The 26,135-nt window shown below is 42.3% G+C and overlaps 1 protein-coding gene across 1 annotated transcript in view; it reads right to left on the bottom strand.

Moving 5' to 3' along the window:
* The window catches only part of THEM4 (thioesterase superfamily member 4), a gene marked incomplete at its 5' end in the record, with an annotated part of 34,731 nt that extends 8,799 nt beyond the window's left edge, over window positions 1-25,932 (bottom strand). The window contains 6 exons of the mRNA XM_084244015.1: window positions 3,688-3,798; window positions 4,367-4,523; window positions 12,132-12,309; window positions 12,429-12,444; window positions 17,894-18,072; window positions 25,837-25,932. Coding sequence (XP_084100141.1) covers window positions 3,688-3,798; window positions 4,367-4,523; window positions 12,132-12,309; window positions 12,429-12,444; window positions 17,894-18,072; window positions 25,837-25,932 — 737 coding nt within the window. The remainder of the gene's footprint in view (window positions 1-3,687; window positions 3,799-4,366; window positions 4,524-12,131; window positions 12,310-12,428; window positions 12,445-17,893; window positions 18,073-25,836) is intronic.
* Window positions 25,933-26,135: the final 203 nt, after the last annotated feature.

Raw genomic sequence — 26,135 nt, 5'->3', positions numbered from 1 at the left:
TCTGAAGAGGAAATGCAAATGGCCAACAGGCATATGAAAAAATGTTCAACATCACTTGTAATCAGGGAAATGCAAATCAAAACTACAATGAGATACCATCTCACACCAGTGAGAATGGCACATATTAAAAAAACTAGCAACAACAAATGTTGGCGTGGATGTGGAGAAAAAGGAACTCTCCTGCATTGCTGGTGGGAGCGCAAACTGGTGCAACCACTATGGAAAGCTGTGTGGAGATTCTTCAACCTACTAAGATAGAGCTTCCATATGATCCAGCAATTCCACTCCTAGGTATTTACCCAAAGGACACAGAAACATCAACTCCAAAGAGCACCTGCACCCCTATGTTTATAGCAGCACTGTTTACAATAGCTAAGCTTTGGAAACAACCCAAATGCCCAAAAATAGATGACTGGATCAAGAAGATGTGGTACATATACACAATGGAATATTACTCAGCAATCAAAAAAGATAAACACATGCAATTTGCAGTGACATGGATGGAGCTGGAAGGGATCATGCTCACCGAAATAAGCCAGAAAGAAAAAGAAAAATGCTGGATGGTCTCACTCATTGCAGGAATCTAGAAAACCTAAATAAGGGACCAGGAAAAAGAATAACTGTAAGAAAGAAAAAATCAAAATCAACAAACAACTATGAACCAGAGACATACTATGGGAGGGGGGGGCGGGGAAAGGAGAGATATGGGTCAAAATAAGGGGGTTGCAATTGGATGGGGAATATAAAAATAAAATAATAAAAAAAAAAGACTGTTGCTTTTTATGTCTCACCCCCACCCCTGCAAGTGTGTAAGATGTAAGTGAACTGACTGTTGAAAAGAACCACTTGCATATTCAGTGCATTTAACATCCATGGACATACGCTATTTGGAGGTTTATCAGTGTTGCAGTGACAGAGTTGAAGAGGGTCCTCACCACCTCCCACCCCTACAGCAATAGAGAACTGGGAGGAAGCCAAATAATTCTAGAAAATGGTGGAATTATACTCTTAACAAAAGGGATAACAGAAAATAGCCAGTGAGAAAGAAGGCTACTGTTTTGCCCAGAGAATATTCTTGAAAGAAAACTACAGACTCATGTCCTTTCTACTGGGAGATGGAACTTTTGCTAATTAAATGAGATGAATATAATTGCAGGTGAGCAGTAAACCAAGGCAGAAAATGTACTAAGAAACAATGGATCTGGATACTAAATAAGGTGAAGTATAAGGATGTAAGCAAAGATGTCGGCCTGGAAAATCCCTCAGGCACAGCAAGGAAATCTTGACTTTAAGAGGGTCTAGTCTCATGAACTCAGGCTTGGGCTCTGAAGCACCTTCAAAGGCAAAATCCAGTTCCATCAAGAATCTCCAGGTTGACAGCTTAGAATCTACAAATTTTATTGATCTGAGATAGTTTCTTAAGGGTCAGTTATAATTGCTAGAAACCTAGGGAGGTTACAAGAATGAGTATTCAAACTTCAGGAAAATGTATGCAGTGACATCCTGAAGAAATTAATCCAACCTAGAATGAAAAAGTTGATAGGTTAAGTGTAGGTGGAAAGATAAATGTATAATCATTAATATAATCTTGTGTTTGAGATATTTAAAAGAAACTCTAATGCCAGGATTGTTACTTTATTTACTGACATATTTAATGAAATTGGATTATGGGTTTTTTTTTTAAAGATTTATTTATTTATTTATACTAGAACTGGGGTATAGGCCAGATGCACGGGAGGGTGCGAGGATTCACCAGAGACAGAGTGGGGAACAGAACAGGCAGATTGACAAAATACACTGCTGAGGGGAGGAGCGGGTGAGACAGGAGAGGTCTGTCGCACCATGTGGGACCCTCGCTGGCCAGCTGGGATTGAACCGGCGCCGTAGAGGCTGCGAACAGATTCACAGCACTGCACTCAACTGCCTGCGCCACCAGGGGAGGCCCCTGGATTATGTTTTTAATTAAAGTTTCAATATTTAAATAATTTATAAGTTTGAATTGATTAATGTCTGTGTTTGTAGGAATTGCTGACCCTGAATTTATTTGAGGTGATAATCACACCAGTTAAGGGACCAATTCCCTAATGACTCGCATTACTAATGAGATTAAATGATGAGCTGTGTAGTAGTTTTAGGAAGTTTCCTGAATTTCCTTCCTCAATTCTGCTGCCCAGGGCATGTGATAGCTCTGGCTGCTACTCCAGACTGAAAAAGGAGTGCTGGAAAGAGCCTGCATCTCAGAATTGGGGCGCAGCTACACCAGCCTAGGTGTCATCGCATTCAGATGTGTTTTACACGATACATTTTCATCTTGTTGAAGTCCTTTTATTTCGAAGTAACTGCTATTGGCAGCTGGGGAGGGAGAAGTTGAAGAAGCTGGCTGTCAATTCATTCAGCGTATGTGTGTGTGGATGTGTGCTAGGGAGCAGTAAGAGACACTCCCAGGCAAAAGAAAAGAAGGAAAGTGACCTTGTCTAATTCTTTCCAACTGGGCCTCCAAATAAATAGACCAAGAGTTGGCAAACTGTATCCTGTTGACCACCTACCCGGTTTTGTAAATAAAGTTATACTGGCAAACAGTGCTGCCCATTTCTTTATGTATTGTACATGGCAGATTTTGTGTTACAACGGCAGAGTTGAGTACACTCACTGTATTGCCTGAAAAGTGTAAAATATTTATAGGAAAACTTGGGCCCATCCTTGAAATAAAATAATAATATTTGCTGGTGGGGGGGAGTGGGAGGAAGAGTGCTTTTCTAACGAATATTCTCTGGCTGAACATTACAGTAAAAAAAACAACCACCACCCACCAAAACCCAAAAACACACACACACACACAAACAGAGCCAAAAACCAAACAAACCCATTATTTTTGAAGTGTGGCTCACCAGTGGCGGCCAAATAAGCCAAGAGACTCTCTGGGAGTACAAAACGGAAATATTCCCTAACTTAAATGCTGCCTACTATGTGAAGTAATAACCCACAAAATCTCATTTGGAAACCTCATCTATTGAACTTTCTTATCTTAAAGTCTATTTTGCCCTATTGCTTTTCTTCCATTCCAAATGCCAGTATACATACCATTTTGCTAATTAAATGGGTATATCTGTGTGATTGAAGAATTAAGTAAAATCATGCTAAGCTTTGTGTTTGATGGGTAGCAAATTTACAGTGCTGCCCTTCTACTTCTCTGTATGAAATTAAACATGTTTGTTATATAGTGGATGTTGGTGCTTTACTCAGATCCCCTTTGGTCTTTTTTTTGCACCTTTGATTTTGGTTATTTTCTCTGCCATTGCTTTGCTCAAACACCGTGCCAGAAGTGCCTGTGAAGTTCTGGTCCCCTGGGCAGAATTACCCCACAACTGACATGTGAGAGAGTATGAAGATTCCAGCTCCCTAGCTGTGGGAGGGAGACAGCTACCATCAAACACAAAGCAAGTCTAAGGCTTGCTTTTCACTCCAGAGTTCCTTGAATGATCAGGCTAATGTTACCCTTTGCAGGACTTTGAGAGACCACCCTTGAACAGCTTCTTCCCTAGCCCTATTCTGCTTCTCCCACTCCACTGGCGTTTTCTATGGGAGTACTTCCTCAATAAACACTCATACCCAAGCCTTATCTTGGTGTATGCTGTTGGGGACTCCAATCTATTCCTCCTAAGAAGATGAGAATACCCATGAATTTACCTTTTATAATTGATGTTGAGGTTGGCAGTCATGACAATTCCTCCAACCATAAGTGCACACATACCAGCAGTAGCATCAATCATGGTGGCAGCGGCACCTCCATGAAGATATCTAGTTAAAATAGAAGGGAAAGAGAAATGTTACCAAAAGTTCTGAAAGCAGAGAGCCTCTCCAGAGAGAAAAATTACTCAAGTATCAGGATATAATTACAGAGGTACATAAGAAAGCCCACTTAGTCCATGTTTAATGTATTGAATGTCAAATTATATCTGTGTTCCCAACATAACTGTTCATAGTATAACAGAACAGAATTTGTGATAAAACCAAAATTTAGTGATAATCAGATCACAAAGAAGCAAGAAGCTAAAATTCAATTTAAAAATTTTATACTGTGCTTTATTTAGCTGTTACATCCTTGTTTAAAAAGTTAGGAAATGCAAATAACTAGAAGAAAAACTGTAAGATCTACAATTTCACCATCTAGTGATAAACCATGGTTGTTAAAGATACGCTCTCAAATTACTGTATGTTTTATGCATATAATAAGTTTATCATGAAATCTTTCTAAGTCAATAAATACAATACCACTTGTGTGTGATACCTTCATTATAGTCTAAGGACAGGGGAAATAATAAGATACCACTCTTTTAGATCCACATTACCTAGCTATCATTCTTACCCAGGTACTCCTTGCAGGTAAGGACCTCCTTGAAACAAGCAAACTACTCTTTTCTCAGCATCATTATAGAACATTGCATATTCAAATCCCAGGCCCTCCTCATAGCTTCTGGTGAAGAGCCGGGCCTCGGAGTTTTGCTCTTCTTTTAGGTTCAAATCTGTAGGGGAACGAGGTAAACGGGCTCACGAAAAAAAGACCATGACAGAGTTAGACATCTGCTCCTGCTGGAATCACAAGTCAACTGATAATTAAAACATCAATCAGGCACGACTTTGAAGGAATCAGAGGGGTCCTCCAAAACAGAAGATAGGATCTTCGTTTTTGTGTATTAATAGTGTAACTGGGGGGGCCTCCCTGGTGGGGCAAGGGGTTAAGATGCAACCTATGAAGCTATCCACAGCCACTGCAGCACGAGTTCGATCCCAGGACAGGGAGCAACCCACATGGCGCAGCAGACTTCTCCTGACTCGCCCCCAGCTCCCCTCAGCAGTGTATTTCAGTCAGTCTGCCTGTTCTGTTTCCCACTCTGTCTCTGATGAATCCTCTCACCACTCCCCCTCCAATATCTCTGGCCTGTACCCCAGTTCTTGTATGCATAAATAAATAAAAATCTTTAAAACAAAACCAGTGAAACTGAGGACACAGTAAAAAAAATAAAAGAAAAACAAAGTACTCACACTTGGCAATCAGGAAATATAGTATATAAATAGTGAGATTATACTGAGTAAAATAATAAGGTGTAGAGAGAAGCCCTTCTTGGAATAAATGGTTTAAATGGGATTTAAAGAAAATGAATGTAGCAAGAGGGAATATGCTTTTTCTTGCAGACATGAGTTTGAAAGAACAGAAGATAGTTATACTGAGTCAGAAACAAGGCCAAGTGAGCCCAATATTCCATGTGATTATGACTCTAAGCCCCCAACTCAAGGTTAGAACTAGTAGGGTTCATAAAATCAAATGAATGGGTTATAATCAAACCTTAAAAAGAAACAGACTGTGGGTTTATTTCCTCTCTCTGCTCAGAGAGCTTTCCTGTCCTTCTCCTTGCCTGATAGTTAATGTCTTACTTTTCTGCCTAAAAAAAAAGAAGAAAAAGAAACAGATTGCTTCTCATAGATCCTGGATAAGCACTAGTGTACTTGTTTAGGTAGGTTTTTTTCAATTATATAACTGTACACAAGTTGTGTGTGTACTGGATCATGAGTCCAAGCACAGGTTGCTTCAAAATAAAGACTGAACAACATGGTGGAATATAGAGGCTGGGATCACTATCTCTGCTAAAAAAGGATTGATAATGAGCTCTTAGTAAAATCTTTGAACCAGCTATACCATACCAGCAATCCTCCACAATGCCCAGGGCAAAAGCGGGCACCCTGCCATAAGGGGAAGCCTAGCCCACCAGGCAGGCTAACGTCTTCCAACAAGGACTAACTCCCAACCAGAAATCCTCAGTACCCCCCACCACAGTTGGAATCCTCAGATACCCCCAGGTGAGCAACGCAGACCCAGCACCAGTATCCAGTTCCACAGTAGCAGCAGAACTTTCTTTTTTCTTAAAACCCAACTCAGGAGTAAACCCCTACTGGGAAGTGCATCCCATTCAGCCCTCTGGCGCCACCTAGTGAATAGGGACAGAATACTAGCTTGAGCAGAGAGAACTTGAAAGACTGAAACTGGCAACACCACTCAACAAGCCCATGCCTCCAACTGGAGCCTCACAGTTGCCGTGCCCTGCATCAGAGACTCTCAGCTGTCTCTAGCTACTACAGGAAGTGCATCCCACTCAGCCTGCTGCACATGCCAGCAGGGCCACAGCTGAAGCCTCTTGGTGCAAGGCCCTACATCAGGGACTTCTGGATACCCCAAGCTGTCTGACAGGAGCCCTCACACCTGTCCAGCTGCCACAGTGGCCCAGACAGTGTGCAGATCCACCCACACCAAAGTAAGAGCGCTGGGAAGTCCCCCCACCAGCGGTAGCAGTCTGGTTATCAGATGCCATGGAACCACCACCTCTGAACCAGCTCAGTTTCAACAGCAGGCCAGGCAGTGTGCAGATCCATCCAGGCAAAGGTAAGAGTGCTGGGACATTCCACCTGCCAGCAGCAGCGTTCTGGTCAATGGGTGCATGGGAACCCCCGCCTCCCCTGAACCCACCCAGCTGTCGGAGTGGCCCGGGCAACTAGCAGATCCATCCACTGACCATCAGAAGAGGTCTGTTTGGTGGGAGCTGAGGGGAGAGCAGCAGGAGCACTCACCCCTGCCTCCACCCCCACATTGGCTCAAGCTCCAGACAGATCCAAACATACCTGGGTGAGAGCACACAGAAATCATGCCAGTGGGCACCAGTGGACACACAGTCTGACATGTAGATCAAACATGAATACAAACAATGGGGTGAAAGAAATATACAAGTGGTCAAGCCAGCCTTCTTGAGAATAATACACCACAAAAAGAAAATCAGCTTCTAGAACCCAATGACACTGACTCTCTGCCTGACAGTTAAAGAATTCAGAATTATCTTAATTAAAAAACTAAAAGAAGCAGAAAAGGAACAGAATGCCAAGAGAAACATAATTAATGAACAGAAGGATGAGACTGAATCTTTAAATAAGAATGTAAAGTAACTGGAAGGTTAAAAGATCAATGGAGGGGGGCCTCCCCTGGTGGCACAGCGGTTGAGCACTGAGCTGTGAGGCTGCCCGCAGCCTCTGCAGCGCTGCAGGTGAGGGTCCCACATGGCGCGCAGCCCTCTCCTGCTGCCCACTGCTCCCCTAAGCAGTGTATTTCGTCAGTCTGCCTGTTCTGTTCCCCGCTCTGGCTCTGGTGAATCCTCTCACTCTCCTGTGCTTCTGACTGTACCCAGTGCTTGTATAAATAAATAAACAAATCTTAAAAAAAAAAAAATCAATGGAGGAACTAAAAAATTATGGAAAAAGCCACAAAAATAGATTAGATGAAATGGAAGAATGAATCAGTACTCTTGAAGAAAGACATAAAGAGTTAAAAAGGAAAAAGAGAGGAATAAAGGAAAAAGAAGAAACACTCCTAGAATTATCTGACATCATGAGGAAATACAAGCATGATAGGAATCCTAGAAGGAGAAGAGAGATGAGTGAACTGAGAAACTATGAACAAAATAATTAAAGAGAACATCCCAAACTTAAGGGAATGAAAATAGACATACAGGAAGCTAGAAGAACACCAAACTACCACAATGAAAACTACAGTAAGACACATATTAATAAAGCTTCTAAGAATCTAAGACAAAAAATGATGAAACTGATGAGGGTAAAGAAACAGATAACCTGTAAGGGAAACAGATTAGGCTGGCATCAGATTTCTCTAAAGAAACACTACGGGCAAGAAGAGAATAACATACTCAAAAAACTCCAAGACAAAAAAATGCCAGCCAAGAATACTTTATCCTGTAAATGTCTCCTTCCTTTATGAGGGAAAAGTTAGAACCTCTCAAGACAAACAAAATCTTCAGAAATTCACCCCTACTAATCCCACTCAAAGAAATACTACAAACTTTAAGATCTAAACCAACAGAAGAATGAACAGGAAGAACTAAAGGAGGCAGTGACTAGAACCACAAAACAATCACCAAAATGGCAACAGACTTCCATATATCAATATCATCCTAAATGTTAATGGACTAATTCACCAATAAAAGACACAGAGTAGCATACGGGATTAAAAAACAGGGATCCAACATTCTGCTGCCTCCTGGAAACATACCTAAGCTTTAAAGATAAACAGACTGAAAGTAAAGGGTTAGAAAATAATTCTACAAGCAAATGGCCCCAAAGAAGGCGGGGGGAAGCCATACTTAGAGCAATAAAACAGACTTCAAACTAAAAAACATGATGAGGGGCCTCTGTAGCGGCACAAGGGGTTAAGTATCAACACTATGGGGCTGTGATCAGCAGCCACTGCAGCACAGGTCCAATCCCCGGCCAAGGAGCTCACCCACATGGCGCAGCAGAGCTCTCCTGTCTTGCCCGCTGCTCCCCTCAGCAGTGTATTTCAGTCAATTGCCTGGTCTGCTCCCCATTCTCTCTCTCGTGAATCTTCTCACCCCCCGCACCTTTGGCCTACCTCCCAGCTCTTGTATGCATAAATAAATAAATCTTGAAAAATAAAATAGAAAATGTGATGAGACATCCAAAGAGTACTATATAATGGTCAAGGGGATAATACACCAGAAAGACATAACATCCTTCAATATATACTCACCAAATGAGGGAGCTTCAAAATACATTAGACAATTACTATCAGCTCTGAAAAAGGACATTGGAGAAGATACATATGTGGTAGGATATTTTAACACTCCACTCTCACCAAGGGATAGATCAACAAGATAGAAATTAAACAAGGGCACAACTGCCCTAAATGAAGATCTAGATCACATGGACATAATAGACATCTATAGGACACTGCACCATCAAAAAAATCAATACATATTTTTCTCACATGCACATGGATCATTCTCCAGGGTCAACCTCATATTAGGTCACAAGACAAACATCAACAAATTCATGAAGACTGAAATCATACCAAATATCTTCTCTGACCATAAAGGCATCAAACTAGAAATCAACTATGAAAAGCAAGCAAGGAGATTGCACAGTACATGGAGACTGAGCAACATGAGAGGCTGTTAGGGGAAAAGGATGTCCTGAGCAAACTCCATACAGGCTTTGTGGACTCTACCCCCCAATCCATCAAGACACTGGGAACTACAAATCCCATGATCACCAAAGGGAAGATTGCGAGGACCTGAGGGTGGTGTTAAGCAACCAGGTTCTCGATTTGAGTATTTAACTGGCCATGTGGCCGGGGTCGCCCTCTTGGCCATGCTGTGTGCTAGGTTTTTCGCCAGCTGGCCGGGTCACTGGGAGATAAGTTTGTAAATGCATCCTAATCTCCCTCTTTTTCTCTCTGAGTTATTCATTTCCCATTTCCCCTTCCCTTGTAAATAAATCTTTTATCAACCTTTTGTGTGTGTCTGAAGTTTAGCATTAATAAGTCCCCTTTAAGTGCATGGGTGAAGACCCACAGTCAGGCAACCCAGTTTATATCAGGATTGCTCTGTAACAAGGCCACTGGGTAAACAAGGAAATCAAAGAAGAAACTAAAAAATACCTTGAGACAAACGACAAAGATGACACAACTTTCCAGAATGTATAGGACTCAACAAAAGTGGTATTAAGAATAAAGCATATAGTAATACAGGCCATATCAAGAAGCAAGAAATAACCCAAAGAAACAACCTAATCGCCCATCTAGAGGAACTAGAAAAAGAACAACAAAAAGACCCAAAAATCAGTAAAGAAAGGAAATAATAACAATTCAAGCAGAAATAAATAAAATAGAAATAAAACAGACAATCCAAAAGATTAATGAAATCAAAGCTGGTTCTTCAAAACAAAAACAAAATCAAAAACAAAAAAACAAAAAAACCCCTCACAAGGCTCACAAAGAAAAAAGGGGAGGGCCTTCCCAGTGGTGCAGCAGTTGAGTGCTGGGTTGCGAGGCTGCAGCACCAGTTTGATCCCTGGCCAGCGGCCGCTAGGGCGAGGGTCCCACATGGCACGCAGACCTCTCCTGCCGCCCACTGCTCCCCTCAGCAGTGTACTTCGTCACTCTGCCTGATCTACTCTCTGCTCTGGCTCTGGTGAATTCTCTCACCCTCCTGCGCCTCTGACTGTACCCAGTGCTTGTATAAATAAATAAAAAGATCTTAAAAAAAAAAGGGGGGGGGAGAAAACTCAAGAAAGTAGGATAATAAATAAAAGGGGAGAAATTACAACACAGTAGAAATTCAGAGGATAATTAATGATTACTATGAACATGTATATGCAAACAAGTTCAACAGTCTAGATGAGATGGACAAATTCTTAGAGTTATACAATTACCCAAAGCTGAACAAAGAAGAAATAAAAACTGAAAGCAATTACAAGTTGTGAAATTGAAACAGTAATCAAAACTCTCCCAAAAAACAAAAGTCCAGGACCAGATGGTTTCATAAATGAATTCTACCAAACATTCAAAGATGGCTATCCTACAAAAGTCTTTCAAAAATCAAGAAAAAAAGAAAACTACCAAATACACTATACAAGGCCAGCATTACACCAAAACCAAACAAAGACAACACAAAGAAAGGAAACTATAGACCAATCTCCCTAATGAACACAGATGCAAAAATCCTCACTGAAATCTTAGCAAACCAAATTCAACAATGCATCAAAAGGATTATGTACCACAACCAAGTAGGATTTATTCCAGGTACACAAAGATAGTTCAACATCCAAAAATCAATTACATAATTCACCACCTCAAAAGAAAAATAAAAACCATATCAAAGAAAAATAAAACCACATAAACACAAAACAGAGTCTGGGAAAGCATTTGATAAAGTCCAACATCCATTTATGATGAAGGCCCTTGAAAAACTCAGGATAAAAGGGACATACTTTAGTATAGTAAAAGCCATATAGGACAAACCCACAGCCAATACCATTCTCAATGGTGAAAAGCTGAAAGAAAGTCTTCCCATTAAGATTTGGAACAAGACAAGGATGCCCGCTCTCACCACTGCTCTTCAATATAGTACTAGAAGTCCTAGCTAGGGCAATTAGGCAAGAGAAAGACATAAAAGGAATTCAAATAGGGAAAGAAGTGGTGAAACTATCATTATCTGCAGATGATATACGCTATATAGAGATTGCTAAAAAATCCACAGAAAAGCTAATTAAAGCAATAAACCAGTTTAGTAAAGTAGCAGGTTACAAAATCCATACACAAAAATCAGTACCCTTCCTATGGGCAAACACTCAATCTCATGAGTAAGAAATTAAAAAAACCATCCCATTTGCAATTGTACCAAAAAAATTTTAAATACCTGGGAATAAACCTAACGAAGGAGGTAAAAGACCTACACAAGGAAAACTACAAAACACTGTTAAAAGATGCAAAGAAGAGGCAGCACTCCATCTGCCCACCTGTGACTATGCAGGTGCTTCTTTTCACCAACTCTCTCCCTCTGCAGGGCAGCAGCTTCTGCCTGCCTGTGACCTGTACCATGCTGGACTTCTCTTCACTGACCTCCCTCAGCGGAGGCAGCTCTCCTCAAGGCCGCCCGCCTGCAACGATGCAGGCCTCTCTCAGCAAACCTGTCCCTTTCGGGGCAGCTCTTTTTGCCTACTTGTGTCTATGCAAGTGTCTTTTACTCTTTTGTCCCTTTCCCTAATAAACCTGCCCTTAAAAAAAAAAAAAAAAAAGATGCAAAGCCGATACAAAGAAATGGAAAGATATCCCGTACTCATGGATTGGAAGAAATAATGAAAAATCACAACCACTAAACTTATCTGCAATGTGGGGTGATTTTCTCCAGCAACGCTCAGCTACGTGAGGACCTATACAAACAAGGGTTGGCAGATGGCCATATTCATCCAGGGCTGGAGTTTTCCTAGAGTTCAGGCAGAAGAGGGCCAAGGGGACAATGAGAATGCAGAAGCCCGTGAACTGAAGGTCTCAAGAATTATTTCTGTGGGGCCCTTGAAAGCTGGAAGGAAAGAGGTTGTGGTCAGAAAAAAGGATGTCTATATGTGTGGATTTGGAGGTTGTGCACATTCTGCAGATAATAAGGCTCAAGTTGTACCTGGGATTGCAAGACTGGGGCTGGGTGAAAGAAATTTCATAGGTGATGAGAAAGTAAATGTACTAAGGAGTCATGATATGTGGGAGTAGCTGTTCCTACCAAGAAAAAAGCCTCTGAAATCTTGAGTTGTGATTGCTGCATAAGAAGATAAAGGTTTCCAGGAGTCATCTTCACATTTCTTCATGAACTGGTCAAAGAGGAGTCGCATGTCCTTGCTCCAGCTGGGGTTAGGGAGAGGGGAATCCTTAGGAGTGACTTTCCCAGAAGAAAACGATTTCTAAAAGAGAAAAAAGAATAATGGGATGTGTGTCCTATTGCATAACATTATTCTCCTATTTCTAGCCATCTTGCTGCTTTTCTTCTTCCCAGAAACTTATCATTTCAGAGCTGACATACTGGAAGTGAAGTTTGACTGGAGTGGGTTCAAGAGAGAACAGAGAGTGAGAAATATAGTTGTGGCATGTCTGTAGGCTAATGAGAAAGATCTAGCAGAAAGGATGTCCTGAAGGAGGTCATGGGGATGGAATCCAGTGGGCAAACAGAAGGCTTGTTCTCTTCTAAGAGTACAGCCACTATAGTCTTAACAAGAAAAAGTAGAACATGAGCACAGATGCAGGGAGGAGGGTAAGTGAGGCAGGAGGAGCCTAGACATTCTCTTCTGATGGCTTTATTTTCTCTTAGTGAAACAGGAGGCAACATCAGCTGAGAGTGAGGCTTGAGAAGAAGATAGAAAACAGCCATACATGGGCCTCCCCTCGTGGCACAGAGGTTGAGCACTGGGCTGTGAGGCTGCCCACAAAAAAAAAAAAAAAAAAGAAAAGAAAAGAAAATAGCCATACAAGGTGGGAGAGTGAATGGATGAGGGAAAAAAGGAATAATGATAGTCAGACAACATTAAAGGTCTACTTAAGTAATAAAAAAAAAAAAAAACCACTGCAATCTCCAAACTACTATCTAAACACGTATTTAGGAGATTAAAAGTTAATGAGTAAATTAGTAAATATCTTTTTTTAAAAGATTTATTTATTTATTTATTTATTTATACAAGCACTGGGTACAGTCAGAAGCGTGGGAGGGTGAGAGAATTCACCAGAGCCAGAGCAGGGAGCAGAGCAGGCAGAGTGACGAAATACACTGCTGAGGGGAGCAGCGGGCGGCAGGAGAGGTCTGCGCGCCATGTGGGACCCTCACCGGGGGTCAGGGATTGAACCGTTGCTGCAGAGGCTGTGGGCAGCTTTGCAGCCCAGCGCTCAACCGCTGTGCCACCAGGGGAGGCCCAAATTAGTAAATATCTTCATAGGCCCATGAAGTCAGGGGCCCTATGTGTCCCTCAAGTCTATTTCATGAAAATAATGCTTAGAAAAGCACAGATGCTCAACAAACAGTTGTTGAATGAATAAATACTGGGTGCTGAAAATAAGAAACCAAACAGTCTTTACAGATTGATTCTTAAAAACGAAAAATGGGGGGGGGGGCCCTCCCCTGGTGGCGCAGTGGTTCAGCAGTAGGCTGCGAAGCTGCCCTCAGCCTCTGCAGCGCCGGTTCGATCCCCGGCCACTGGCGAGGGTCCCACATGGCGCGACAGACCTCTCCTGCTGCGCCTGTTGCCCCCCTCAGCAATGTATTTCTTCGTCAGTCTGCCTGTTCTGTTCCCCGCTCTGGCTCTGGTGAATTCTCTCACCCTCCCGCGCTTCTGACTGTACCCAGTGCTTGTATAAATAAATAAAATCTTTAAAAAAAAAAAAAAAAGAAGAATGGGGGGCCTCCCTGGTGGCGCAAGGGGTTAAGTACCGCACTAGGAAGCAATCTGCACCTTCTGCAGCATGAGTTTGTTCCCCGGCCTGCCAGGGAGCAACCCACATGGCGAGGCAGACCTCTCCTGACTTGCCCGCTGCTCCCCTGAGCAGTGTCTTTCAGTCAGTCTGCCTGTTCTGTTCCCCACTCTGTCTCGGGTGAATCCTCTCACCCCTCCCCCGGCACCTCTGACCTGTAGCCCAGCTCTTGTATGCATAAATAAATAAAAATCTTAAAAAAAAAAAAAAAAAAAGAACAGTGATGTAAAAAATAAAAAAAAAAATATGGACTTCAATACTACCCACATTTTAAAAACTCTTCGAACCAGTGGTTCCTAACATTTTAGGTTCTGGGGCCCTCTGAGAAATCTCATTAAAGCTGTTGCTATCTGCCTAAAAAATCTGACTTTTTGGCCTCCCTGGTGGCACAGCGGGTTGAGCGCTGCGCTGTGAAGCTGTCTGCAGCCTCTGCAGCGTGGGTTTGATTCCTGGCCGGCCAGGGAGATATCCATATGGCGTGGCAGACCTCTCCTGTCTCGCCCACTGCTCCCCTCAGCAGTGTTTTCAGTCCATCTGCCTGTTCTGTCTCTGTCTCTGGTGAATCCTCTCACCTTCCCGCGCTTCTGACCTGTACCCCAGTTCTTGTATAAATAAATAAATCTTTAAAAAAAAAACAACAAAAAAACCCCTGACTTTCCTTGAGGAGAGACATTATTTTCCAAGTGCTTATCAGAAAGAATGGCATATTTCTTGTACACTCATAGCAGAAGGGCTGCCAGTTTTGATTTTTGTTTTAAATGCAAAAGTATAATTTAAGAGCCTAATCTGTATTATAATAGTGTCTTCTAAAATGGTAGATAAAGGTGGCCATTATTATCTCCATTTAAAGGGAGATAAAACCAAAGATGAGTTCAATAAAACTGTTGCAGTGATGACAGAAAAGCAGAGGATAAACCAGATTAAAGAATTTTCAATTACTAGTCAATTATTGGTATCATCACAGAAACCACTGGTCCTCAAATTCCAGGGCCAATGGCATCCAAATACAGATTGTCATGTTCTATACCAAATGGTCCTGATATTTTGGGTCAGGCTCAGAAACAGTGAACAGGCAGCTCTTTCTGCCCGCTTGTGTCTATGCAAGTGTCCTTTATTCTTCTGTCCCCTTTCCCTAATAAATCTGCTCTTTAAATATTAAAAAAACAAACAGTTTTGAACAACCAAAAGTTTAACTGTTCACTTAGTACAAAACTGAGACCAACTCAGCTTCTTGAATGTGAAACCTCCTGAGAAGCCAAAAGGGCAGTGTAGCAGTATATGCCATCCCAAAATGTGCCTCTTAGGCGTAGGATCATTTTGAGAAACAGGTGTAAGAGAAGCTCAAAATAGTATAGAACTTAGCTTTATGTATGGGGAATTTATACTTATACTTTTGTAAGGGTGTTTCTCTCTTAGTAACAGGAAGAGAAGGAAGACTCAGGAATCTTATTGATAGAAAAATCACCTGATTAAATTGACCTAACAAACCTTACTTTTCTTTTACAGAGCGTTTCCTGGTAACATTCTCATAATGCCATCCCCACTGTCCCCACACCTTTTTTGTCTTTAGCTGAAGATGGTACTTAAACTAGTGGCTTGGGCCTCCTAGGGCAGGGGAGTTATGTACTTTTCCCTCAATATCTCCCATGTACTCATGAGGTATGCATGCTAATGACTTCTGCTTTTTTTTAAAGAAGGCGGTGGGTAGGAAAGAAGGTTGTTCACTATTCTTCCCAATTCTTATACCACTAACCTGGAACTACATTTAGTCCTCCTTGAAAAAAATTAAGGCACATTTATTTCTTCCATAGCTTTTATCACCATTTGTTTTTACTTCAACACTATCACCATCTGACATATTTTCTGTTTTCTTTAATGGTTCATTTCTTACCACGAGAGTGTCAGCTCATGAGAACAGAGATTTTAGGTAAAGAAAAGCAAGTAGAGCTTCTTAACAGGTTCCTCTGGGTGATTCCTCCCTTCCTTCCCTCTCCTTATCCTGCTGTTCTTCCTACAAGGGTGCGCAAAGCACTTACTATGCAGCAGGCTCTGCTTTAAGCACTGGAAATACAGTGAGGAAAAAAACATAAAAATCTCTGCCCTCATAGAGCAGACACTCTAGTGGAGAGGCAAACAAATAAACACAAAGATGGTGACAGTGTTGCAGAAAAAAGAAATGCACTTTAATATATGCATATTATTAACTGAAAGAAAACAAAGTGGAAAGGCTACATTATTGTAAATAATCTGGAAAAGGCACATCTATGAAATAAAAGGATTGGTGGTTTCCAAGGAAGGGACAAGAAGGAAGGGGTGAAGGTGGAGCACACCATGATAACAGTGAGGTAGAATATTTGCACTAAGCTGTACCTTTTCTCAGGAATGTGAGATAGAAGAGCCATCCTCACAGAACTGGATCCAGCTACGTATTCCCAATATGGTGACTGAGTGTTCTACATGGAGGGGAGGGGAGACATATGCAAGAATGTGGGGTGCATGAGGAGACCAGAACTTCTGTGCATGACCCTCACGATTCTTTTTTTTTTTTTAAAGATTTTTTTACTTATGCATACAAGAACTGGGGTGTAGGCCAGAGGTTTGGGGTGGTGAGAGGATTCACCAGAGACAGAGTAGGGAGCAGAACAGGCAGATCTACTGAAATACACTGCAGAGAGGAACAGCGGGTGAGATAGGAGATGTCTGTTGCGCAATGTGGGCTAGCTCCCTGGCCTGGGACCTAACCTATGCCCCAGTGGCTGGTGATAGCTTAATAGTGCTGAGACTTTAACCCTTGAGCTACCAGGGAGGACCAACCCTCTAATTCTAGCCTTAATTCATGATGTGCCAGTCCCCCAAATAAAAGGGAATTCCTTCCTGAAGAGTTCTCTCTTCTCCATTGTTTATCAGGCAATAAAATTCTTAGTTTGTTTAGCTGAAACTTGTTTCTGAATTTTTGGCTTTGGGTCACCAGGCAAATGGATCATCACTTTAAGGGGAGTTTGCTAACAGTATTATACTATAATAATAGATATAATAATTACACATTTGTCAAAGCCCATAGAAAGTACAACATAAAGAATGAAGTCTAATGTAAACTATGGACTTCAGTTATTAATAATTAACACTGGCTCATCAGTTATGACAAATGTACTACACTAAAGCAACTATTAACAGAGGAATGCGGAGGAAGTTGTAACAGGTATTTGGAAACTCTACTTTCCACTCATTTTTCTGTAAACCTGAAACTGCTCAAGAGGATATAATAATGAATTAAAACACACATACACCAGAAGAGAAGTGCAGTGTGTATGAGGTGGGGTGGCCTACTTTGGAATTTTAGAATCTGGGAGATGAGCGAGGGTGGCCCAAATGTCCCAACTCTCTTAGGGTGATAGTATCATTTTTGGGATAAATGATGAAAGCCTCAGGAGAGCAAGTAGATGAGGTTATGGGAGGGTGGAGGCTCTCTGGGGCTCTGTCTTCACTCCTGCTAATGGTGATAGGAGGTAAGGGTGGGAGACAGGCTTATTCTTAGTTATAGGCTTTATGTTATCCCACAATCTACAAAATATATTCAGATTTATGGCCTACAAAACTGGAGACTTTACCAAACCTCTGCCCCATCCGCCTTCCTTTAAGTGGTAACTATTGCTTTAATCTGTTCTTAGTTTTCTTTTTTTTTTCTTTAAAGATTTATTTTATTTATTTATGCATACAAGAGCTGGGGTGTAGGCCAGAGGTATGGGGGCAGGGAGGGGTGAGAGGATTCACCAGAGACAGAGTGGGGAGCAGAACAGGCAGATCTACTGAAATACACTGCTGAGGGGAGCAGCAGGTGAGACAGGAGAGGTCTGCTGCACCATGTGGGTAGTTCCCTGGCCAAAGATTGAACTCATGCTGCAGTGACTGCCAATAGCTTCACAGTACTGAGACTTAACCCCTTCCACCCCTGGGGAGTCCCCTGTTCTTAGTTTTCTATGGGATATTTAAATAGTCTTTATGGGAGAGTAGCTGTTCCTACCAGGACACCTGGTTTTCAAGTCTTGACTCTTGTGAGAAGATTTAGAAGTATAAAATGGCAAATATTCCCAGGAGCCATCTTCACATTTCTTCATGAAGTGATCAAAGAGGAGTCTTATGTCCTTGCTCCAGCTGGGGTTGGGGAGAGAACGATCCTTAAGAGTGACTTTCTCAGAAGAAAACGACCTCTAAAAGATAGAGAGGAGAAAAAGAAGAGTAATAGAAGGCGTATCCTATTGCATCACATATTCTCCTATTTTCTGATCATTCTTGCTACTTTTCCTGTTCCCAGAGCTTGTCTTTTCAGAGAGGAAGCAAATTTCAAGGGTCACTGGTTCAACCTCCTTGGGAGAAATGGGAGACTGAAAGAGGGAATGATACCCTTGCTGTCACCCTACTAGCTATTGGTAGAGATGGCATTAAGACCAGGTCTGCAGACACCCTTCCTTTTTCAAACTTTAAACAAGCACAGGTGAGCCAGGCACTGGAGATAAAGAGGGATGAAGGACAGACATTTTCCTCCATGTAAAGAAAGTGCTGCCACTGGGGAAGTCAGAGCATAAGGGAGAGGTAGGCATCTCAGACTGGGGATTCAAGGAGGAGCCCTTTTGACTGGAATTTTGATTAGACAAGCAGAAAGTAGCCAGCTAGAAAGAGTATTGTAGGCAAAGGAACACTAAGTGCAAAAGCAAGGATGCATGAAACAGTTTTGAGGGATTAATTATTATCCTCATTTTATAGATAATGAAACTAAGGCCTAAAAGAAGTTTGACATTATTTTGGTGCAATGAGAAGAGCAGATGGCTGCAGAGATGTAGGCAAGGGTGTGACTATGAGAAGCCTCCACACTAGGCTAACTGCTGAATTGTATCTACAGAGCTCTCAGAGGGATTTAAACAGGGGAGTGCTATCAGATCTGGCCATAACATGAAAGATACTGGGAGTAACCAAGATTGGAATCAGAGGGCCATGTCTGGAGGCTAATGGGGTAACCCATGTGAAAGTTATGAGCATATAAGGAGAACTTGTGATTATTTGGTAAAGCAGAGTAAGGGAAGAGGAAAATACAAAAGAACCAATCCCAGGTTTGGGAATTGTGCAACAGAATGTACGACAGAGGCAAATGTCAAGAAAGAGAACATGAAGAATAGGGGCCTCCTAGGGGACTTAACCTAGGGGTTATGTCTCAGCACTTTTACTGCTGCTGCCTGAGTTTTATCCCCCACCAGGGAGCTACCCACATACTGCACAGCAGACCTCTCTGGTCTCATCCACTGCTCCCCTTAACAGTGTATTTCAGGGCCTCCCCGGTGGCACAGCGGTTGAGCGATGGGTTGCGAAGCCGCCCGCGGCTTCTGCGGCGCCGGTTCGATCCCCGGCTGCTCCCCGGCCACCGGAGGAGGGTCCCACATGGCGCGCAGACCTCTCCTGCCACCCGCTGCTCCTCTCAGCAGTGTACTTCGGTCCTTCTGCCTGCTCTGCTCCCCGCTCTGGCTCTGGTGAATTCTCTCACCCTCCCGTGCTTCTGACTGTACCCAGTGCTTGTACAAACAAAACAAACAAACAAACAAACAAATAAATAAATAAAACATGCCTCTAAAAACAACAACAACAAAAAAAAACCAGTGTATTTCAGGGGTCTCCCCTGGTGGCGCAGTGGTTGAGCGCTGGGCTGTGAAGCTTCCCGTAGCCTCTGAAGCGCCAGTTTGAACCCCGGCCACCGGCGAGGGTCCCACATGGCGCGCAGACCTCTCCTGCCGCGTCCCTCAGCCTGTTCTGTTCCCCACTCTGGCTCTGGTGAATTCTCTCACCCTCCCGCGCTTCCGACTGTACCCAGTGCTTGTATAAATAAATAAATAAATCTTTAAAAAAAGAAAAAAAGAATGTAAGCTCCACAATGGCAAGAATTTAAAAACAAACAAACAAACAAAAAAACCCAAAAAACAAAAACAGTGTATTTCAGTTAGTTTACCTGTTCTGCTCCCCACTCTGTCTCTGGTGAATCCTCTTGCCACCTGCACCTCTGGCCTACACCTCACTTTTTCTATGCAAAAAATAAATATATAAAAAAAGAAGAGAACGAGGGTGGGGGAACAAGTGCTTCACGTCATAGTACAGTATAACTTATGGTATAAATAGAACTTATAGTATAACTTATAGTAACAATGGCTCTATCCATGCTTTTCTCTGTAGCACTACATACTGCTTACTTCTCTAGTGCCGGCAGCCAAGTGACATGGTACAGGGGCCACTGAGGACTTGGGGAATAAAGTGTGACCTACTAAGGAGCAGGGCAAAGTGAATGCTCACAGGCACCAGAAAGGAAAATCCATTCTTTTAACTTCCAGGGAAATCTTTAAACATTAAGGCCATAGAAGCTATCATTCCACTTCTGGCCATCAAATCAATTCATTTGGATTTAGTGTACCTACAATGCTTGGACTGTACCCCAAAGTCAAAATAAGGGAGGCTATGTTTACTGTGATGAAAGAGCTGGCTCTGATCTTAGCCTGATGGTAAGAATATGGAGAGCCTGACTCAAGAACTCTATGAAAGGGCCTCCCAGGTGGCGCAGCGGTTGAGCGCTGGGTTGTGAAGCTGCCCGCAGCCTCTGCAGCGCCGGTTCAATCCCCGGCTGCTCCCCAGCCACAGGAGGAGGGTCCCACATGGCGCGCAGCCCTCTCCTGCCGCCCGCTGCTCCCCTCAGCAGTGTACTTCGGTCTTTCTGCCTGCTCTGCTCCCCGCTCTGGCTCTGGTGAATTCTGTCTCCCTCCTGCACTTCTGATTGTACCCAGTGCTTGTATAAATAAATAAATAAATCTTAAAAAAAAAAAAAAAAGAACTCAATGAAACTAATAATTTCTTGGCCAAACAAGAGGGAATATTGACTTTGTGAGTGGAAACATGAGCAGGATAGAGATCACTCCACTCCCTCGCCTAGGATTTGTACCTCTGTTTTTTCTTTATGGTTTTCGACTGGCTCATTCCTTCAGAACCCAGTTCAAAAATTTTGGGAAAGAAAGAAGAGAAAAACAATCTTAAAAGACCCAACTATTATCTTTCCAGCTTACAACCAAAAGAAAAAATTCTGATGTATTTTCTTCAAGTTTTTTTAAATGTAACTTTTCTTTTTTTTTTTTTTATAGAGGCATGCTTTTATTTATTTGTTTGTTTGTTTGTTTTGTTTATACATGCACTGGGTACAGTCAGAAGCACGGGAGGGTGAGAGAATTCACCAGAGCCAGAGCAGGGAGCAGAGCAGGCAGAAGGACCGAAGTACACTGCTGAGGGGAGCAGCGGGCGGCAGGAGAGGTCTACGCGCCATGTGAGGCCCTCCTCCGGTGGCCGGGGAGCAGCCGGGGATCGAACCGGTGCTGCAGAGGCCGCGGGCAGCTTCGCAACCCAGCGCTCAACCGCTGCGCCACCGGGGAGGCCCTAAATGTAACTTTTCTTAATGTAACTGTAATCTCAGTAACGAAAATACATTTTTAGTATAATTTTATTGTATTAATAATATTTAGTGTTCACTTCCTCATGTCCTTAATCTCAATTTCACTTGTGGGTCTGCTAAACTTAAGCAGCCTGTCGGGCCATCATTACTGTTACCTGCGGTTCAGCATTTCCATACAAGGTCAGAACTGCCCTGTCAATCAGTCACAGGAGCCAAAATTTACAAGGTACTTTTCAAATCAATCAAAAGCAGAAAGCTTGATCACCCTAGGAAGGGTATGCATCAACAGGTATGACCAGGAATGCCCGAGGTGGGGGAAGGGGGTGACGATGGATGCAATAACTTACTCCCAATTTATACATCATGAGGTATGACCAGGAACACCCGGGGGGCTGAGGACCAATGTATGTATGACAAGGGACCCCAGAAGATGATCAGTGGAACGCCTTGTTGATAAGATTAGGACCATGGCCGGGGGGGTCTGGGGTCTGCTTTTGATTACAACACTTGATCATCAAGCAGATAAGAATTATCTGTCAGCAGACTCATGTCCCTCCGAAGCCCTAGATGACATTCCTTACTTTCACCCATCCTTTTCTCCTTGCCCTCCTAACCCACGTAACTGATGCTGCTGTATGATTATTCCATCAATAAAAACGGCCAAGATCTTGCTCTTCAGCAGCATCCTGCATTATGTAGCCTGCTCCATGACTCCCATTTTTTTTTATCAGTGTTGTGTTGCACGATGCAACATTCACTAATTTCAGTGGCAAAAAAATAGTCCTTTAAAATGATGTACTATAATTTAGCTAATCATTTAAGTTGGACATTAAAATTATTTCCAAGCTTTTTCTGTTTGAAATGAAAATGTCCATTAGAACATTAGAAAAAAGGCCTCTTTCCTATTTTCAATCTTTTCCTTAGAATCCAGTCTTAATCACGTAACTTTTAAAGCACATGAATTCTGAAAGTAACTTCACAGACACAATTAGTCACAAATTAATATGTACTGACTAATAGGTGTCAGTTGAGAGGGAGAATAGGATGTGTAGGCTTTAGAGTTATGAATTTGGGCTCATCTCATCCATAGGTCTCATGTTAAATAAGCAACTCTAGGTCTGATCTGTTACAGCAATTTTCTGGGGAACAGTGCAATAGATAAAAAAAGAACTTTAAGTATTAGAATGACTCCTGGGATGGTGGACTCTCCTACCTGATTTTAACTTTGCAAGTCTGAGATTAACATACAGATGACTAATGGGCACATGAAAGAATGCTCATTGTCACTCATTAGGGAAACACAAATCAAAATCACAATGAGATTTTGTATAGTATAACTTATGGTATAAATAGAACTTATAGTATAACTTATAGTTATACTATACCTCTTTTCTGTGAGAATGGCCTAAATCAAAAGGACAGAATGAAAAGGTGTCAGTGAGGGATGCAGAGAAAAAGAAGCCCTCATACATTGTTGGTGGGAAGGTAAACTGGTCCAGCCCCTGTTAAAAATAGCATGGAGGTTTCTCAAAATATTAAAAATAGATGTACCATATGATTTAGCAATTTCACTCCTAGGTATCTATCCCAAGAATATGAAAACATTAACTCAAAGTGATATAGGCACTCCTATGTTCACTGCAGTCCTATTTACAATACAATTACAAGATACAGCAACAACCTAAGTGTTTAATAACAGATGAATAGATTAAGAATGTGTGTTATATATACACAATGGAATGCTACACAGCTTTAAGAATAAATGAAATCTTGGTATTTGTGAAAAGATAGCTGGAACTGGAGGGGATTATGCAAGCAACAGTGAAATAAATCAGAAGGAGAAAGACATATCAGATGATTTTATTCACATGGAATAGAAAGAAACAAAACAAAGGAACAAAGCTAAACCAAAACAAATCCTTGAAATCTCACTGCACAATTGAGGTTACCAGAATTGCAGTGGGGGTTGGGGTTGAGGAACAAGGTAGAAGGGATCCAGTGGAATACTGTGGAGGATTATGGGTGCTTAGTTGATGGGTATGGTAAGGTAGCATACATTTTAAGAGGTATGAACCTATACCCCCTAAATCATATACAGTGTTGTAAACTGATGTTACCTCAATAAAAAATGATGTAATTTAAAAAAAATCTGAGATTTAAATAAAACAAACTTTTTTGTGTCCTACTGTATGCCCTGATTCTGTGACAGGAATACTTAATACAGAAAGAAGACTTAGTCCTATCCTCAAGTGCTTACAGTCTTTAGTGTGAAAATGCTACATCAGACACAGGAGCGACTTTCAAAGAACACTTCAAAAAGATGAGGACTGGTGGAATGATCTTTGCAGGATGAAGAGTTAACTAAGGAGAGAAGGGTAAGGCTGCTCCATGTGAGGGCATGGAGAGATGAATCACACATAATGTATGTTGGAGAACCGTTAGGATTTCAGTTCTCGTGGATGTAAGATACAAAGGAAATAGCAGCAAGATGTGGATGGCAAAGTAGAAAGGGGATGAGAATCACACTGGAGAGGCTCTTTGACCTTACCACAAGGTTCTCCTAGGTCAATGTTTCCAAGGTCAATAAGAAAGATGATTTTTCGATGGCACAAGAACAGAATATGTATTTTTAAGTGCATATTATAAAAGGTCATAAATAGAACATCACACTTATAACTTCACAAATGTTATTACTTAGGAAACAATTCATTAAAGAAAGGAGTCTTTGAAAGTTCATTAAAAGTAACTTGAGCAGTTACTTTTTCTGTTAGGTGGAGTCTTAGGGAGTTTTAAGCAAGGCAGAAATATAAACTTAAGGTTTAGAAAGCTGGCTCAGAGGTAAAGGATGAGAAGCAATGGTGGGGAAATCAGTTAAAATACTGGTGGGGAAATCAGTTAAAACACTGTTGCAAAGATCTAGGTGAGAAATCTTCCGAACTTGAACTAAGTAGAGAAGAATAAAAACAAAATATTGAAGAAATATTAAGGGGACAGGGACCAAGGTACGTAGAGAGTGACTGAAGGGGTAGAGAAAGTCTTGGATAATTCCAGTCAGGGCTCTGAAGATTGGAAATGGATAGAAGGAAAAGAAAGAAGAGTTTTTTCTTAGCATTCCTGTGCATTTTAGGAGGCAGAGGGAACTATTTAATTTTAGTTTGGGGCATACTCAATCAAGATTCTAGATGAACACTACAATGTTTTGAGAAATACAAATAATTAAAGTTTCAGTGCAAGGAGATAAGAACTAAAAGATATTTGAAGTAAAGGCACTTTAAATACATGACATAGCCTATGTAATTGAGGGATAAATATTAGGAATGATCATTACCTTTTACTGCCCTGATTAGAGAAAAGGTCTTGCTTGATCTTTGGTTATAGCCTTGTCACATGACTTTTATGACTTTTTATGTGTCTCCTATTTAAGATTAAGTTACTAAACGGGAAGGAGCATGATTTATAAAGCCTGTAAATACTACTATTAAATATCCTCAACACAGATTACAAGGCACCAACATATAATTAAAGTAACAAAATTCTCTTTGTTGTGAGATCAGCATATACCATTTTCTTTTCCAAAGTGCAAGGTGATACAGGGTTAATAATCAATCTGCACTCATTCTTTAAGTGAAAGCAACAATAGCTCTTGCTATTCTTGCTTGCTACAACTGTTCCCACTTTCATATTCCCTCAGTACTTTATTACAGTACATAGTGCACATGTTCTTTCATTCAGCAATGTCATTGCTAGACACTGAACTCCCTGAGAGAAAGGGTCGTTTCTTATTCTTTATTGTCATCATCAGTGACCAATATCTGGCATATTGTTGGTGCTTAATTAACATTAATCGATACATCCATGAAGCAAAACACAGGGACAAAAGAACAGGAAATAATTTACTTAATACTAACGGCAGGCATTGGTGCTAAACACTTCACTTGAGTTATCTCATTTAAATTATAGCATCCTAGGTCACGGATGCTAGAGTGGTGGGAGAACTAAGGGTACTACAAGTGAGGGGAGAAATCAAATGTACAAAAATGAACAATGATGTAAGAAAATAAATTAAAAAAAAATCATAACAACCTTTAAGGGCGGCGGGGGGGGGGGGAACATTGATTTAGAGAGGGTAGGATTATCTGAAGAGCAGAGAACAATTAGGATTAAGCCATGAAAGCGACAGCACTCTCCCAGGGAGCAATGCTGGCCAGCCCGACCGCCTGGGTTCAGGTCCCAGCTCTCCACGGCTCTGCGTGACCTTGCTTGAACCGCCACCTTTCCGCACTAATACCCGTACAGGTGGTGTTCCTCCACCTGCGCCCATCACCTCCCTGTCCCATTTCGCAAGGTTGACCCTCAGGACTAAAAGAGCCTGTGACCCTGTGAACACTGGTGCCCTCGGCAAGGATGCTAGCCCATATTCTGGGGCCAGTCAATCCGCCCTAGTAGGCAAGTCCCCGACGGAGTCTGGCTCCAGGTCCGCTCCCGCGGCCCCCGGACTCACCTGCGCGGGTCGTGGGTCGCCCGCCAGCCTGCGCGCGGCCCCCGGCAGGCCGCGCTGGGCGCCAAGGGCGCGGAAGCGCGCGGCGTAGCTCAGCATCCGGGCTCCAGAGGCTCCGGGCGCCCGCCAGACGCTGACACCCCGCCCGGCGCCCGCTCAGCCTTTTGACGGGCGAGGGGCGGAGCCTATCGGGGGCGGAGTCTGGGTCTGGAAGGCCGAGCCAGGCGCCGGGTCGGAAGACTGACCTCCGCGGGCGTCCGGGGTCACTTCCGGGACAGCCCCGACCTTTGGCCGAAGGTCCC

The sequence above is a fragment of the Talpa europaea genome, assembly GCF_964194135.1.
Source record: "Talpa europaea genome assembly, chromosome: 9".
Taxonomy (NCBI): domain Eukaryota; kingdom Metazoa; phylum Chordata; class Mammalia; order Eulipotyphla; family Talpidae; genus Talpa; species Talpa europaea.
Note: the sequence above shows the minus strand (reverse complement) of the source record. Positions and strands in the feature narration are given on the sequence as shown.